The sequence below is a fragment of the Rhipicephalus microplus genome, chromosome 1, assembly GCF_043290135.1.
Source record: "Rhipicephalus microplus isolate Deutch F79 chromosome 1, USDA_Rmic, whole genome shotgun sequence".
Taxonomy (NCBI): Eukaryota; Metazoa; Arthropoda; class Arachnida; order Ixodida; family Ixodidae; genus Rhipicephalus; species Rhipicephalus microplus.
In genome coordinates, this window is record NC_134700.1 from 101288275 (window position 1) to 101305859 (window position 17585).

Consider the following 17585-nt stretch of genomic DNA (forward strand, 5'->3'; position numbering starts at 1 on the left):
TATACTTGAACGTATACTCTTAAATACGTAACTTGTAGTCTCTACTTTCCCCCCTCTATGATCGTTCATTATTTGCTCTCACTGTTTTGTACTGTCTGAATGTATGTAAATTTGTAGTGGTTCTCTACAAAAATACAAACCCCATAATCTACAGAAACATCACTATCATAATCATTGTTTTACACCTTTTCAAGTATTTGGTGTTTGAGTTCCTGAAACTTTGAGAGTAAACTACCGGCGCGAGGACACACAGATAAGAAAGAGGATGCCACACTGCACTGTTAAACGCTTTGTCGTCTTCGCGCTGGAAGCATACTGTCATGAATTCCTAACTAGCCTTAGCCACCACATTCACATTTACATTCGGATGTGCTCTATACTTGCGCCAGTCATTAAACACACATACTACTTTGTTACGATTAATTAGCTTCTTGCAATGGCTGCCACTACTTAGTTATATATTTAGGGGAAAAATTGGATGTAGCCACTGGGTAACAGCACCTTGCTTTCCGTCAGGAAAATAAATAAATAAATAAATAAATAAATAAATAAATAAATAAATAAATAAATAAATAAATAAACGAAAACGTCGTTGGTCACTCCGTCATGGGGATCGGTACACATGAAAGCAAATCGTGTGCGTCATCACAGAAATGCCTGACTGTTCATACCTGACCTAATTTTGCCGGTAGGTACTATGCGGCAGTAATTCTTTGTCTCCCACAGCAGCGGTTCTTGCTCAACTATTTCATCAATGCTAAGGTGGGATAAGTTGCCCAGGGTTTTTCCTTTACAGAAAATTAAGCGGTCACTCTTAGGGATGAATACCCGTGCACAACCCCATGCCTGGTTGGCTTATTCAGGATAGGTTATCCCTACTAATCAAACCTTTTTCGTCATGCTCTGTCATATGTTCATCTGAATTTTAGTAGCATAATTTATTTGATGGAATAGACGTCAGTGACGCCTTGGTGGGCCATGGCATGAATCAATTACGTGTTAATAAATGAATAATAGCCGCTGCTACTTACGATGTCCAAGATGGATCGCTTTTTGAAGTGTCGGCGTAGCCAGTCCATGATAAGCGCTCTCCGGTTGCCTAAGTTGCTCGGGTATTGTTCGAGCACGTGGTTCACAACGGCATAGTCGTCTGCATTCCAGTCAGCCGGCTCCTCTCTGCGTCGTCAAAGCCGATTTAAATGTGCCAAAATGCGCACAAGTCAGTGTGCCAAAATGTCAATGTGCCAAAATGTGCACAAGATATATGATAGAGCTTCAAGGCAGCTACAAGGAGCAACTCACAGAGGGCCACTCTCTTTACAAGTTCCAAGCACGTTTACATTTACAAAATGCAGGATTATAGCTTGGAAGCTTTGCCTTTGGCCTTGCCACAGCTTATATGCATCATAGACTGAAAACAAGTTTATTCAATATTCAGAAAGAGCCAAGATTATGACCTATATTACAGCTGGGTGACGTCGTGAAGGCGAATATTGTACTATAGCGTCAACTGAAAAGGAGTTGAGGTGGCTTCCTCCCACTCACTCAAGTTTGTGTGCCTTGTCGATGTCCTTGATCTTGGACTCGAACTTGTGGTCGATCTGCTTGAGTTCAGCCAGGAGAGGCCGGCGCGTTCGCTCGTCTCCTTGCCAGGATGCTTGAAAGTCTTCCTCAACGTTGCTTGAGAAGGTGAACCTGTGCGACCGTCACAAGAAGGTTTCCTTAAACATCACCAGTGCGTTCCTTCACAAATGTCAAAATACTCGGCACAGATAAGCAAGCTGCCACACCCTGAATGTTACAAAAAGTGTTTTATATTCAGTGGCAGGGCAGTACACCCGTCCATGTGTCCGGATGAATGTGCGAACAGAGGCACGGGGACCGAAGCACGGACGGGCGGACAGACGCATAGACGGACGTGCAGACGGACGGACGGACGGACAGAATTACAGACTCATGCACGCACGCACAAACGGACGTATAGATGAACAGTAGCACGGACGGACGGATGGAGGCACGGATGAATAGACAGACGGAAGGACAGAAGCACGGACGCACGGACAGATGGACAGAAACACGGATGCATGGCCGATTAGACACACGAATTAACAGATAGACGCTTCGCCCCACTCATCATTATTCACTCCATGGAGATACTGTGAAAACCGCTGACACGATCTAGTTACAATATTCAGAAACACATATACACACAACGCCATCTATTGAGCAAGTCATAAACTAGAGGTAGCTACATGTTACTTATGCAGGAAAGAACGACACATGGCATAAAAAGCTTCGCCCCTAAAACACATTTCATTTCGCAGTTTCTTGGCAGCAGAGAACAGGCTGCGTGGGAGGGTTGTATGTTAACAGAACGAATATGTGCAGAGCGGTAAGTATACATGGTTGATAGTTGATACCGAAGTTTGAGAGCAAAAAAGACGCTAATAGCTCATGTACTGATACTTTCAGTGAAACAAACGTGCAATCTCTACCGCTGTTTATAGAGAGTTATTTTGGTAGAGCAGTTAGCGTGAGACAAAGAATATGATTGTGGTAGTTGGCATGGTAAACGGGTATTATATGGCGCCAGGCTAAGATGTTCTGGCTGACGTTCTAAAAGACAGAAGTTTGGTTCTTGCTCACCTAGTGTTGCTGAGTGGAGACATCTCGAACGCTCGGGTCACCTCCTCGTCAGCCTCTCTGTACTGCTGCTCAAGCGTGGCGGTGAGCTCTCGCGTCTCCCTCTGGGCGTCCCGCAGCTCAGCCACCATCTGGGCCTCGCTGTTCTCGGAGGGCTGCGCAGCGTCCTCCTCGGCGCCTTCCTGCTCATCCATGAAGCCGAGCCGGCAGGCCAGGATACGCCTGGTGGTGGGCGAAACGGCCACCTGCCGTGTGTGAACGGACACCACGCTCAGCGCCTCCATGCACAACATGGCGCAGACATTGTGATCGAACTTTTAAGCCTAACATCGTCCCTCAAGGTAGAATTCGAAAAACAGTCGAGTAATCAGGGCTTCTTTTATTGCGATAGCAATTATAAGAACAATCTCGACTGGATTTTGCCGCCGGTGTTGGCGTCATTGTCATACACTGTATATGTATACGTATCTGTATATATAAAAACGCAAGAAAAAAATGCAGAAAAAAGGCTCCAGTGCGCGCAATTCAACGTGAGACCTCCGCGTCGTGAATGCGAGGCGTTGACCATTGAGCCAACGAAATGGTTTTTCTTTTTTTTTCTTCTTCTTTTTTACCGGTTTCAAGCGTCGTACAAACATCAATATAGGTCGCTATAAACAATAATATACACAGCAGAAGGGATTACAAGGCAGTCGCGGAAATATTAGTGGATACAATGCTAAAATTCCTTTAGCTTTACCAGGGGTTCAACCCTGGAGAGCCATTTCTGAACAAAGTCTTGTTGTTTATCAACGTATTAGCAATGCTTTCACGGAAAAGCCCGCGAGCAAGACGCCTGTCAGGGACACAGTAGTAACCGGCCATTCTAGCCCGCCAGAGACAGTGGAGGTCAAGCAGCATTATATGATCAAGAGGCAGTCCATCCTCTTTTTCTACTTTTAAAAACCCGATACTCAGGGAATGTAAAGGAAGTTCCTTTTTCGGAGTTATATTTAAAACATCACAGATGTAGACCACTTCCCAACAATGCAAAGAAACGTGATCTATTGTCTCCGGCTTTCTGCAGATCAAACAGTTCCAACCCCATGGCATATAAAAACCTATATCTTCTAAGAAAGTCTTAACCGGTAACGCAAATGTAAATTAAAGAAAAAGCTTTTTGCGCTTAGCTGAATTTGCAGTTTTTTAACACTTTTAAGAACATCGCTGCCCTCTCCTCCGTTATTGAATAACCTATACATAGTAGTCGGGAAAATCATGTCGCTTATGTCTTTATGCAATTTCTTTCGCCCTACCGAAAAAAGGCATTCATTGGAAAACCAAACTGACAAGAAGCGTACACAGTCCGCAACTCCCTTAAAGAAACCTCGCGTGGCTCCGGACATGCTTGCGGTGCTAACCACAAAGTTATGCAAAACACGACCAAGGCGTATTGGCATACAGTTCTCAAGAAGGGGTGTCGAACATATCCAAACAAAATAAAACAATTAACATGTTGTCGCACGAACAGATGCGACAGGCTTAGTCCCCCCTCTTTTACTCTTCGGAACGGATTCGTCCTACTACATCTTTCTGAAGTAAACCACCATACAAACAAAGGAAAAAAAGCTTTTGCACGTGCCCCCGTGAGCCACACAAAACCTGCGTCAAATACCATAATTTGCTCATTATTAGTATGTTGCTAACAGTTGCTCTGGCAAACATTGAGAAACAGTTTTCGTTGCACTGCGTTGTCTTTTCGCGCGTTTATTTATTTGTTCCGTGCAATAGTCAGTAGTGCCTTTGTAGTGATGGAAAAGTACGCCTATTATTTTACTGGAGTTTAAAACCAGCGAAAGTTAGCATATATATCCGGGGTTGATGTCCTATCTCCTTGCCACTGCCCCAGACACTTTGCCCAATTCACACGACTTTCTGTAATTTCTCCAAAATTTTAGCAACGGAATCTGTCTCTTGTACACTTTTTTTGGTGGTACAACACACTGCTACATCATCTGCGAATGCCAAAACATTTACCTCGACGTCAAGCAGCCTGAACCCATGGATGGTCTCGTTTTCTATTATTACTAAGCAAAAGCTCTCTATGTACAATGCAAACAAGCGTGGACTTGCCGGGCAGCCCTTGCGTACAGAACGTTCCAGCTTGATGGGAGACCCCGGGATCTTGGTAATAAATACTCACGTGGTAAAGTTCTTATACGTCAAAACTATGCCCTCTGTGATGACCTATCTAACATTGACATTAAAGGAAATAATTGCACAACTGAAGAAAAAGGCGCCACAAAAAAACGCTGTTGTACATTTTCATACTAGCTTTCACACGAAAACAGCGAAGTCATGAAAAGCTTTGAATGATTGCCAGTAAAGTTTTTGTACGTCAATAATCATACGTGAACTCGTAATTATTGGCAGATCCCACGTACAGTGGGAATCAATGATATGCGAAGCACGAATAAGAAAGGTTGATATGTTACTTTCACGGCTGCATCACAGAAATAGTAAGTACATTGATTTCTGTTCAACATTAGAGAGAGAGAGAATAAAATGAGGGAAAGGCAGGGAGGTTAACCAGAAAAATGGAGCATCCGGTTTGCTACCCTGCACTAGGGGAAAGAGGAATGGGGAAGATAGATGGGAAAGAAAGCGAAGAGGGATATAGACGCGTGAAAAAAAAAGGGGGGGGGGGAGCTGGGGTGCTACAGTCTATACAATAGGCCACTGCCACGCAAAATGTTCAGTAAGGCCTTCACTGATTTTCTGTGAGCACACAAATCATGTCGCATTTCAAACACTGATTGTTCAGACGAAGGTCTCTCGTCAAGGCGAGCTAATGCAGCAGCTAGTTGCCGTCTTTGCGCGCTTTAACGAGGGTGGTGACAGAGAACGTGCTCTATAGTTTCATCGCTGCTGCAATGACCGCAAGCAGCACTGTCTGCCATGTCGATTCTGAAGGCGAAAGATTTGGTGAAGGCGACACCAAGCCATAGTCGGCAAAGCACCGTTGTCTCGAGTCGAGAGAGTCCAGGCGGAGGCTGGAGTCGACGAGACGTGTCCAGTCTACGCAGTCACGTGTGCCGTAAGCACTCGGCATTCCCCAAGGATTTTAATTCTGCATTAGCGATTTTTCGGATGGTCATCGCAGCATCAGTCCTTGAAAAAAGTATAGATTCTTCTTCACCATTTTCGTGTGCTGATCGAGCAGCTGCATCGGCATGTTCGTTGCCCAATATGTCGCAGTGACTTGGAAGCCACTGAAACGTGGTTCTGTGTCCTTCGTCGAAGAGGTGGTGAAGCAGCTCTGTAATTTCCAGCACTAGTTGTTCTTGAGGTCCTCGGCGTAAGGCGAATATCAAACACTGTAGTGCTGCCTTACAGTCAGTGAAAACGCTCCATTTCTTGGCTTCTTGGTGTTTGATGATTTTAACTGCGCTACGTAGAGCAGCAAGTTCCTCAGCTGTCGATGATGTCTGGTGGTATAACCGAAACTTCACCGTTGTCGCTGTTGCAGGAAAGATCACCGACCCTGCAGACCCATCCACTTTAGTTGAAGCGTCAGTATATAGATGAGTATGCTCACTGTACTTCTCATATAACAAGAGCAGAGACAGCTGTTTTAGTGCTGGATACGAGAGCCAGGCTCTTGACCCTATGCCGGTTCAATATTAAATTTTCGTGCTCCAAACAGGCATAGCTGAGGCAGCTAAAAGCTAAAAAAATGCACTCTGAATTTAAAACAAGAAATTGCTTTTCCAGCGTGATGAGAAACTGACTGTAGCGCATAGGCCCACACCAACAGTATCGTGTTGAGAAGCATCCTCCTCTTGACGTTGAGGAGGCCCGTCCCTGCTAAAGTCAAAGCACTGCCTTTTGCATGCGTACCTGCTCATTAATTTTCGCCATGCTGTGGAGTCGCTGTCACCACATGCGATCAATTTGGCGTACTTTGAGTGGTCATGTTAAACACTTCAGATGCAGTTGAACCTTTGGCCCCCGGCGCATCCAAAAGTCGGCAATGGAAGCTGTTGTTTTCACAAAGCTTTCCTGCTTTTTCGCTGCACGGTGAGGTATATTTGGCAGCCCCGATAAAATTGCAGGCATAGCATCCAAAGTGAGTACAGGTTTTTTTCGGTGCGTGCAACAGGTTGTTTTTCTCGTATATGACCAACAACAACAGTGGTCATGTATCTTGTATTACTTGGGTTGCATTATCGCCACGAGTCCAGCCTTTTCAGGTCACGAATGGCATGCGCGCTTCAGCGTGACTTATCGCTCTTGGTAGGATAGTGGCCAAAGCGGAGTTTCGAAGAAAGCAAGCACAAGTAACGCCAATCAGGAATTTTGTTGCGAGACCAAAATACACCCTTTTTACTTAATCTTAGTTCAGACTGAAGGGATCTCAAACACCTGTCCTGTGGCTTTTCAACAAATAAACCTCTGGGACTTAGCTAATTGGTATTTTCATTGTTTTCTCGCCTGTTGCGACTAATAACACTTTCATCAGAAAAGCTAGAGAGAGAGATAACTTGTCTTAAGCACTACTTTTTTTGTAGCACACTATGCGTTCACTCTTTGTTGAAACAACGCTGCATAATGAAAACCTAGTTTCAAGAATTTAGGCCACACTAAAGAGTAGTATCAAGCTGTTTTGCGAAAGCTGACATCGACTCCCCTTAAGATAAGACGCTTAGATGAGATAAGGTAAGGGGCTTATTTCAAATGGCAATATTGAGTGATATTTTCTTCGAAGTCTCGTCTACCTCATCCACTCTTCCTCCACCACTTCTGGTGTTTTCACTGTCTGGGTCTTTGTTGGAGCAATTTCTGTGACTGTGGCCCGCTCGCTTAGTTTAGCTTGAGACCCCTGAACTAGGCACACGTTTAAAACGAACAGATGTGTGGAAGTGTGCACTTACTCCGTCCTGTCAATTATCGATCAAAATCGAAATTTAAACAAACGCAAAGGAACGAGCCAAAGATGAGATGATACAGTGCGAGCGTAATAAACATAGTGTTCGACAACCACCGACGAACTGCTCTATGGCCTGAGCACTTTAAGAGAATAAATGTTCACGCTAAATTGCTCTTCGTATAATAGGCATCGCGACAAGTCTTGCAAAGGTATTCGGGTACACAACTGCGTAATAATTGTGGTTTATTTTCAGCACCCGTCATATATACCAAATCGTCGGTTTACATGATCCCCCCACGTTACAGGCGTGTTGCAAGCATTCAGCAAGTATGACGGCTGGTTGTAGTTTTACAGGGATGCGAACATTTTTTAACAAGATGGGGCAAGAAGCTGCATGGCTCACCTGAACCACTCCACTCTTGAGTCGGCACTGTCCTGAAATTTAGTGCGTCCCAATTCGTAGTCAATCCAATCCTCAAGACACTGGCCTGCCTCGTCGTCGCTGGAAATGCCCGTCGAAGATATGTACCTGTGGATAAAAGAACAATATCAGACGCATATTATTTTGCACAGAGCTTCAACAGGCAAGTTGCAGTGCATCTGGCACGTATCACGCACACACTGCATCCTTTCTCTTGGCCGCATCTGTCTACGCTCACAGAAAACAGTGTACGTAAACGCTCGCTCCATTCTACAAATTCCGTGAGCATTAAAAGGAAACAGACCCCTTTGATTTAGCAAGCATAGTATGCTTTAGCAAGCATAGAGGTACATGGTGGAAGCCACCGAGCACAAAATAAAGGAAGGAGGGGGGGGGGGCGGTTACTCGGGAATAGAACTTATACTGCTTAATCGACCAACACCAGTAAGCTATATAATGAAGTCTAGGAGAATTCATTCCGTTATTGTTATGTCAAACTTTTACCTTTTCTCGAGGAGCTCGAAACGTGATCTACTATGAAGGTATATATTAGCACCTAAGGCACAAGAGATAGTTGGCTTATAGACAGTATAATAAGTCACGAAACTCGCCTACTGTGGCGTTTTTACTCATTCCACCAAGTAGCTTATCTAGAAGTTACTTTCTAGAAGTGCGAGAGTTTTGATCCATACTTTTTTGTATGTTCATGCATGTGTGCGATCGTGTGTGCGTCTCTCTCTCTCTCTCTCTCTCTCTCTCTATATATATATATATATATATATATATATATATATATATATATATATATATATATAATATATAAAAAATAAGAGAAAGAAGTGTATACCTAAAGGCTCGTTTTTCCGTGTTTGAACAGAATATCAATGAGATCTGACAGACAGTAATGCCAAGGAATGCACAGGGGAAGTTATTAGAACCAATGGAATGTAAATAAGAAGAAAGAAAAGTGGATGAAGAAATAACCAGCCGTGGGATGGAATCGAACTTACGACCTTCGAATAACGCGTTCGATGCTCTAACCACTGAGCTACCAAAGCGGCCTTCCCTCCATCCACTTTTTTGGGTTCATATGTTAATTTAGAAGTAGGAGTGACAGTCAGCGCCATCTATAAGCCAAGCGGCGAGTGTGAAAACACTATTTTATGCGCATGTTTGGCGTCACGTAGCACGTGAACTTATTATGAGCGGGCAGCTGATTAATAGTCCCTCGTATACAACCTAATGACACCAAGTCTGCCAGTACGAGACCCTCGTTTAATGAAATAAGAGAAAGAAGTGTATACCTAAGGGCTCGTTTTTCCGTGTTTTAACACAATAATAATGAGATCTAACAGACAGTGATGCCAAGGAATTTACAGGGGAAGTTATTAGAACCAATGAAATGTATATATATATATATATATATATATATATATATATATATATGGGATATGGCACAACGGGAGCGTTGTCAACAAAACAAGGATAAATATATTTATTTCCCAACAGTTTCGGGAGGGGACCTCCCTTCATCAGGGGATGAGTTATACTGACATGAGCTTCCAAACTTCCTTGCTGCCGCGTCCCTCTCGCCTTGAAAGACGTTTGCGAGAGTGAGAGGGAACTAGAAGAAGGAAAAAAAAAGAGAAAAAAGACGAAAAAAGAAAGAAAAGAAAGAAAGTAAAAAAGAGGAAGAACCACTGTCAACACTGAGAACGAAGCCAACTGTCTGTCTACATCCACCTACGGCTCATATCACGTGCTGTTCAGTTCTTGGCGTGTGTCGGGCCACCCAAGATTGTCGCCGCGGTGCCGGGAGGGTCCGGGACGGCGTGCCTAAAGAAAGGGGTTTCCCCGTAATTGGTCGTTCGGCGGGCGGCGGGCGGTGTGTGTAAAGGAAAGGTTTCTCGTTAATGGGTCGGTCGGCTATTTACCTTTAATCTTCGTCCGTTTCCCTTCAACGGTCATGAAGTGGTAGGTGAACGTAAACACTTTGTATGTGCATGTAAAAAAAAAAAAAGGAGAGGGACAGTGTACACGTACGAGTCAGTCATAAAAAAGCATGGTCTCCAGCTATCAATCTTTGTCACCAATTTTCTCCTGGCTTACTTCTCGGAGGCAGTTGAGTTTTCCGGGGTCCTCGTTGATACCGGCTACTAATGTACGAAATTTGAAAATAAAATATGCCTCACGCTGTTCGCGCTCGCGTCTGTTTGAAAAACCGGACTGTAAAAGAGTTACGCTAATATTTTTAAAACTGTGGTTTGGCAGGCGCAGATGTCTAGATAAAGGTAGCTTCGGCAGTGAAGTGGCGTGGTACCGGTGATTATTGAACCGCAGCCGAAATGGCGTGTTTGTTTGGCCGATATATTCTTGTCCGCAGATGTTGCAATGTAGCATGTATATTACGTTACTGGAGTCACAATTAAGGCTTTCAGTTATGCAGAATTTGAAATCCGAGAAGTTCGCTTTGGATTCACGTGTTGTGAGCATCTGTGGGCATACCTTGCATCGAGATTTTCCGCAGGGATGGCACCCTGATTGAATTTTGGGGGTGTTTGTTTTTGCCCTGACAAGAATGTCCTTCAGATTTTTATCCCGGCGGTACACCACGTGAGGTGGCTTCGCGAAAATAGAAGTTAGTCGTTTGCTTTGCCTGATTATGTTGAAATGGCGGGAAAGTATGTTGTTGATTCGTGGCGCTGATGAGGAGTAAGTTAGTACAAGGTTCGTTTGGGAAGTCGTTTTAGGTACCTTGTTTGGTCCCTTAATTATATCATTCCTGTTCACGTTGCGAGCACGTAGTATGGCATCGTCAATAATGTCTTCCGGATAATTTTGTTTCAATAAGGAATGCTTTAGGTGTTCCGCGTGTCTGTCAAATTCCCGCATATCGGTGCATATTCTTCGGTACCGGTGGGCCTGAGAATATGGAATACCCGTTTTGCAATGCTTTGGGTGGCTGCTGTTGAAATGTAGGTACATTTGACGGTCTGTAGGCTTTTTGTAAAGGTTTGTTGACAAGCGGTCATTTTCGACCGTGACAGTAACGTCCAAAAAGTTAATGCTAGTTTTGGAAATTTTGTGCGTGAATTTTATTGACGGGTGGCATTTGTTAAAATCCTCTATGAAGCGGAAAAGACTTCCCTCATCATGGTTCCATATCATAAAAATATCGTCTAAGTATCTTCTGTAGTAGAAAGGTTTCAAGGTGCGTCCCTCAATGAATGGGATTTCAAGTGAAGCCATAAAGGTGCTCGCGAAGTTTGGGGCCATTTTCGTGCCCATTGCAGTGCCACTGACCTGAAGGAAATGCTTGCCGTTCAACTCAAAATGGTTATAATTTAGTACAAGTTCAAGAAGTGTAAACAGTACCTCGCCACTTACACTAGTTGATGAGTCAGATTTTACATATTCAGAAACCATAGCCGCTATTCCGTCATGGTGGGGTATGTTGGTGTACAGTGAGCAGACGTCCATGGTCACCAGAAAACTGCCGCCTGGGATGTCAAGACTTGAAGTTTCGCAGATGAAGTGGTTTGTGTCCTTTAGGTAATAGGGAAAATTTGGGGGGATGTTTTTTATTAAGGAATTGATGAATTCTGATATATTTTCTGTTGGTGTGCTGTTACTGGATACTATCGGACGTCCCGGATTACCTGCCTTGTGTATTTTGGGGAGCAAATAGAATCGACCGGGAACAGAGTGGGCCGGTAACATTGCTTTTAACATTTTGCCGGTAATTTTCTCGTCCCGGCGGAGATTGTTTAGGGTTACTTTTATCTCCCTTTCAAATTCGGGAGTCGGGTCCGTTGGAAGTTCTTTGTAGAATTTTGTGTCTGATAGCTGTCGTTCCCCTTCCTTTAAGTAGTCCGACGTATTTAGAATTACTATGCAGCCTCCTTTATCAGCCGGTTTGATAGTAATTCCAGTGTTTTTTCGTAGTTCATCGAGTGCCCTTCGTTCTGACTTTGATATGTTGTTTCGAAATGGCCGATTTTTTTCATACGCTCTGATGATATCTTTTTGAACTGCTGATATATACATATCGAGGTGTTTGTCCCTCTGCTCACCCGGACACCATGATCTGTCACCACCAATCACTCTATTCTCGTTCGTACAGTCCTTGCGATCATGAAAGTATTCACGGAGGCGGAGATTACGCGGAAAGTTATCGAGGTCTTGATACAGTTCAAATTCATTGAATTTACCGGATGATGGACAAAAGGTCAAGCCTCTCGACAAAAGTTGAAGCTGAGCGGGTGTGAGTGTTGTGTTTGACAGATTGAGGACATTTTCCTCATAAGTTTTCGGCTGCTCTTGGCTATCACGTGGCACGGGAGTGTCAGCGTCATATTCGAGAGTAAGGATGTTTTGATTAGGATTGCACTGATTAGGATTGCAATTAGGATTAGGTGACCATGGACGTCTGCTCACTGTACACCAACATACCCCACCATGACGGAATAGCGGCTATGGTTTCTGAATATGTAAAATCTGACTCATCAACTAGTGTAAGTGGCGAGGTACTGTTTACACTTCTTGAACTTGTACTAAATTATAACCATTTTGAGTTCAACGGCAAGCATTTCCTTCAGGTCAGTGGCACTGCAATGGGCACGAAAATGGCCCCAAACTTCGCGAGCACCTTTATGGCTTCACTTGAAATCCCATTCATTGAGGGACGCACCTTGAAACCTTTCTACTACAGAAGATACTTAGACGATATTTTTATGATATGGAACCATGATGAGGGAAGTCTTTTCCGCTTCATAGAGGATTTTAACAAATGCCACCCATCAATAAAATTCACGCACAAAATTTCCAAAACTAGCATTAACTTTTTGGACGTTACTGTCACGGTCGAAAATGACCGCTTGTCAACAAACCTTTACAAAAAGCCTACAGACCGTCAAATGTACCTACATTTCAACAGCAGCCACCCAAAGCATTGCAAAACGGGTATTCCATATTCTCAGGCCCACCGGTACCGAAGAATATGCACCGATATGCGGGAATTTGACAGACACGCGGAACACCTAAAGCATTCCTTATTGAAACAAAATTATCCGGAAGACATTATTGACGATGCCATACTACGTGCTCGCAACGTTAACAGGAATGATATAATTAAGGGACCAAACAAAGTACCTAAAACGACTTCCCAAACGAACCTTGTACTAACTTACTCCTCATCAGCGCCACGAATCAACAACGTACTTTCCCGCCATTTCAACATAATCAGGCAAAGCAAACGACTAACTTCTATTTTCGCGAAGCCACCTCACGTGGTGTACCGCCGGGATAAAAATCTGAAGGACATTCTTGTCAGGGCAAAAACAAACACCCCCAAAATTCAATCAGGGTGCCATCCCTGCGGAAAATCTCGATGCAAGGTATGCCCACAGATGCTCACAACACGTGAATCCAAAGCGAACTTCTCGGATTTCAAATTCTGCATAACTGAAAGCCCTAATTGTGACTCCAGTAACGTAATATACATGCTACATTGCAACATCTGCGGACAAGAATATATCGGCCAAACAAACACGCCATTTCGGCTGCGGTTCAATAATCACCGGTACCACGCCACTTCACTGCCGAAGCTACCTTTATCTAGACATCTGCGCCTGCCAAACCACAGTTTTAAAAATATTAGCGTAACTCTTTTACAGTCCGGTTTTTCAAACAGACGCGAGCGCGAACAGCGTGAGGCATATTTTATTTTCAAATTTCGTACATTAGTAGCCGGTATCAACGAGGACCCCGGAAAACTCAACTGCCTCCGAGAAGTAAGCCAGGAGAAAATTGGTGACAAAGATTGATAGCTGGAGACCATGCTTTTTTCTGACTGACTCGTACGTGTACACTGTCCCTCTCCTTTTTTTTTTTACATGCACATACAAAGTGTTTACGTTCACCTACCACTTCATGACCGTTGAAGGGAAACGGACGAAGATTAAAGGTAAATAGCCGACCGACCCATTAACGAGAAACCTTTCCTTTACACACACCGCCCGCCGCCCGCCGAACGACCAATTACGGGGAAACCCCTTTCTTTAGGCACGCCGTCCCGGACCCTCCCGGCACCGCGGCGACAATCTTGGGTGGCCCGACACACGCCAAGAACTGAACAGCACGTGATATCAGCCGTAGGTGGATGTAGACGGACAGTTGGCTTCGTTCTCAGTGTTGACAGTGGTTCTTCCTCTTTTTTACTTTCTTTCTTTTCTTTCTTTTTTCGTCTTTTTTCTCTTTTTTTTCCTTCTTTCAGTTCCCTCTCACTCTCGCAAACGTCTTTCAAGGCGAGAGGGACGCGGCAGCAAGGAAGTTTGGAAGCTCATGTCAGTATAACTCATCCCCTGATGAAGGGAGGTCCCCTCCCGAAACTGTTGGGAAATAAATATATTTATCCTTGTTGACAACGCTCCCGTTGTGCCATATTCCATACCTTCACGAAGATTAACTGGCCCATTGAATATATATATATATATATATATATATATATATATATATATATATATATATATATATATATATATATATATATATATATACAAACCTACAAATAAACGGGGAGGGTGGAAGAGTTGAAGCCTAACCTTCCCGCCCCCCTGCTAAGCTACTGTTCTCCAAGTATTTCGTCTAGTCTTAGGCGGCCGCAAGAACGGCTGTTACTTGATATATTAGTGGGCGAAAGAAGATGGGACAGGTGCCCCGCCGCAGTGGTCTAGTGGCTAAGGTACTCGGCTGCTGACCCGCAGGTTGCGGGCTCGAATCCCGGCTGCAGCGGCTGCATTTCTGATGGAGGCGGAAATGTTGTAGGCCTGTGTGCTCAGATTGGGTGCACGTTAAAGAACCCCAGGTGGTCGAAATTTCGGGAGTCCTCCACTACGATGTCTATCATAATCATATGGTGGTTTGGGAATCCAAAAGAAGATACAACAACGCCTCGACAAATTAGACACCCAACGATGGAGGAAATTTTTTGCGTCGCTAGATACTCATAAACCACTGTCTCAGATATGGAGAATTGTGCGAGGCCTATGTTCTGTTCCAGAGCAGCGCTTTCCTTCGAAGCCCTTGCACTTTTTCATCGCCGGCACGAAATTGAGGTAGCAGAAGATTTCTGCGCTATGACCGTGAGCCAGACAACGTACACAAGCATACATACAGTGAATCATGTTCCTCACTCACGGTACCCGTGCATGGATCTACCGTTTACATCACAGGAGCTCGATGCGGCGCTCGTCTTATGTAATATGTCGTCGTCGACTGGCCCGGACGACATTTCATACAGGATGCTGGGCAACCTTGGTAAATGGGCACGAGAAGCACTCTTTAACGTCTTCAACGATTTCTGGCAAGTTGGCGTGGTTCCGTGAGATTGGAAGATTAGACGCTTGGTACCGATTTTTAAGCCTGACAAATCTCCCTGGACATTACCTCTTACCGACTGATCGCCCTTTAAAGTTGCGTAGGAAAGGCAATGGAGAGAATGATCTTGGCCAGGCTTGAATGGTACCTTGAATACTATGAGATATATCCGAACGCCACGGCGGGTTTTTGCCAACACTGATGTTCGATCGAAAATGTTATAGATCTCGTCACATATGTCCAGCATCAAAAGGCATGTAAACGACTATCTGCTGCCATGTTCCTTGACGTAATAGGACTATACGACAATGTTCTTCAAGACGCCATCCTCGAAGCCATTAAGTCAGTGGGCCTAGGCGGACAACTGTATTGTTGGATACGCAGTTATTTACAAGGGCGGACGTTATTTGTGAACACTGCAGATGGTCCAACCTCCCAACACCCAACGCATTGTGGAGTTCCGCAAGGTGGCGTCTTGAGTCCAACCCTCTTCAACCTCATTCTCATTGGTCTTGTAGAATGACTGCCAAGTGTGGTCAAGTTATCCATGTACGCTGACGATATCTGCGTCTGTGCATTTGGCGTGACTAGACCTCAGGTACGCGCAAGACTTCAGAAAGCTGTGACGTTGGTGTCAGTGTACCTCAAAGAATAGGGTCGGAAAATCTCGCCGGCGAAATGCGCATTGATTGCTTTTAGTCGAAAGCCAATGAGACCATACGCTATATTTATCGATGGCCACGTCATACCATATGTCAGGACGCACAGATTTCCAGGCGTATTCATGATAGAGACCTCTGCTGGGGCCCACATGTGGTCCACTTGAAGAAGAGGCTGACAGAAATTGCTAACTTATTCAAGTATCATGGAGGAAAAACTTGGGGGACTTCAGTACATGCAATGATGCAATTGTACAAGACGCTTTTTCTTGGCTATTTGCGCTACAGTTTGCCTGTGTTGACCAATACCTGTAGAACCAGCATTCGGACTCTAGAAAGCATCCAGGCTATGGCTCTGCGAGTTTGTCTGGGGCTACCGCGATGTTCATCAACAGCTGAGACAATCGAGATCGCTAATGACTACCCGCTCAAGACGCATATCATAATGGAAGTGCTCAGAGCACACGTGAGGCATCTTACTCGCACCCCTGCCCATCATCTAGCTTCACTGCCAGAAGAAAGACCTTGTGCCTCATTTTGCCAGACAGTCTTGTCACATCGCAAACGCATTCCTATGGGATATACAACTCCATCCAGAATTTCAACTCCCCCATGGAGTATGACTTATGCACATGTTGAACTCACGGTTCCAGGCATAGGGTCAAAAGCCCGGCTCTCGTCTCCAGCGCTAAAGCAGCTTTCTCTTCTCTTGTTATATGAGAAGTACAGTGAGCATATTCATCTATATACTGACGCTTCAACAAAAGTGGATGGGTCTGCTGGGTCGGTGATCTTTCCTGCAACAGCGACAATGGTGAAGTTTCGGTTATCCCACCAGACATCATCTACAGCTGCGGATTTTGCTGCTCTACGTAGCGCAGTTAAAATCATCAAACACCAAGAAGCCAAGAAATGGAGCGTGTTCACGGACTCTAAGGCAGCAATACAGTGTTTGATGAGGTCCCCGGCCTTGCGCCGGGGACCTCATGAACAACTAGTGCTGGAAATTAGAGAGCTGCTTCACCACCTCTTCGACGAAGAACACAGAATCACGTTTCAGTGGCTTCCAAGTTACTGCGGCATATTAGGTAACGAACATGCCGATGCAGCTGCTCGTTCAGCACACGAAAATGATTAAGAAGAATCTATACCATTTTCAAGGACTGATGCTGCAATGACAATCCAAAAAATCGCTAATGCAAAAATAAAATCCCTCTGGAACGCCGAGTGCTTACGGCACACGCGACTGCATAGACTGGACACGTCTCGTCGACTCCGGCCTCCTTCTGGACTCTCTCGACTCGAGACAACGGTGCTTTACTGACTATGGCTTGATGTCGCCTTCATCAAAGCTTTCGCCTTCCAAATCGGCATGGCAGACAGTGCTGCTTGCGGTCGTTGCGGCAGTGATGAAACTATAGAGCACGTTCTCTGTTACTGCCCTCGTTACAGCGTGCAAAGACGGCAACTAGCTGCTGCGTTAGCTCACCTTGACGGCAGACCTTTGTCTGAACAATCAGTGCTTGAAAGGCGACATGACTTGTGTGCTCAGAGAAAATCAGTGAAGGCCTTACTG

At 44.7% G+C, this 17585-nt stretch overlaps 1 protein-coding gene across 1 annotated transcript in view; it reads right to left on the reverse strand.

Annotated features, from left to right (window-relative positions):
• The window catches only part of LOC142796244 (uncharacterized), an 88593-nt gene that overhangs the window by 25277 nt on the left and 45731 nt on the right, over nucleotides 1-17585 (reverse strand). The window contains exons 4-7 of the mRNA XM_075886440.1: nucleotides 7956-8081; nucleotides 2647-2865; nucleotides 1546-1695; nucleotides 1032-1176 (exon numbers count right to left, since the gene is read on the reverse strand). Of these exons, the coding sequence (XP_075742555.1) occupies nucleotides 1032-1176; nucleotides 1546-1695; nucleotides 2647-2865; nucleotides 7956-8081 (640 nt within the window). The remainder of the gene's footprint in view (nucleotides 1-1031; nucleotides 1177-1545; nucleotides 1696-2646; nucleotides 2866-7955; nucleotides 8082-17585) is intronic.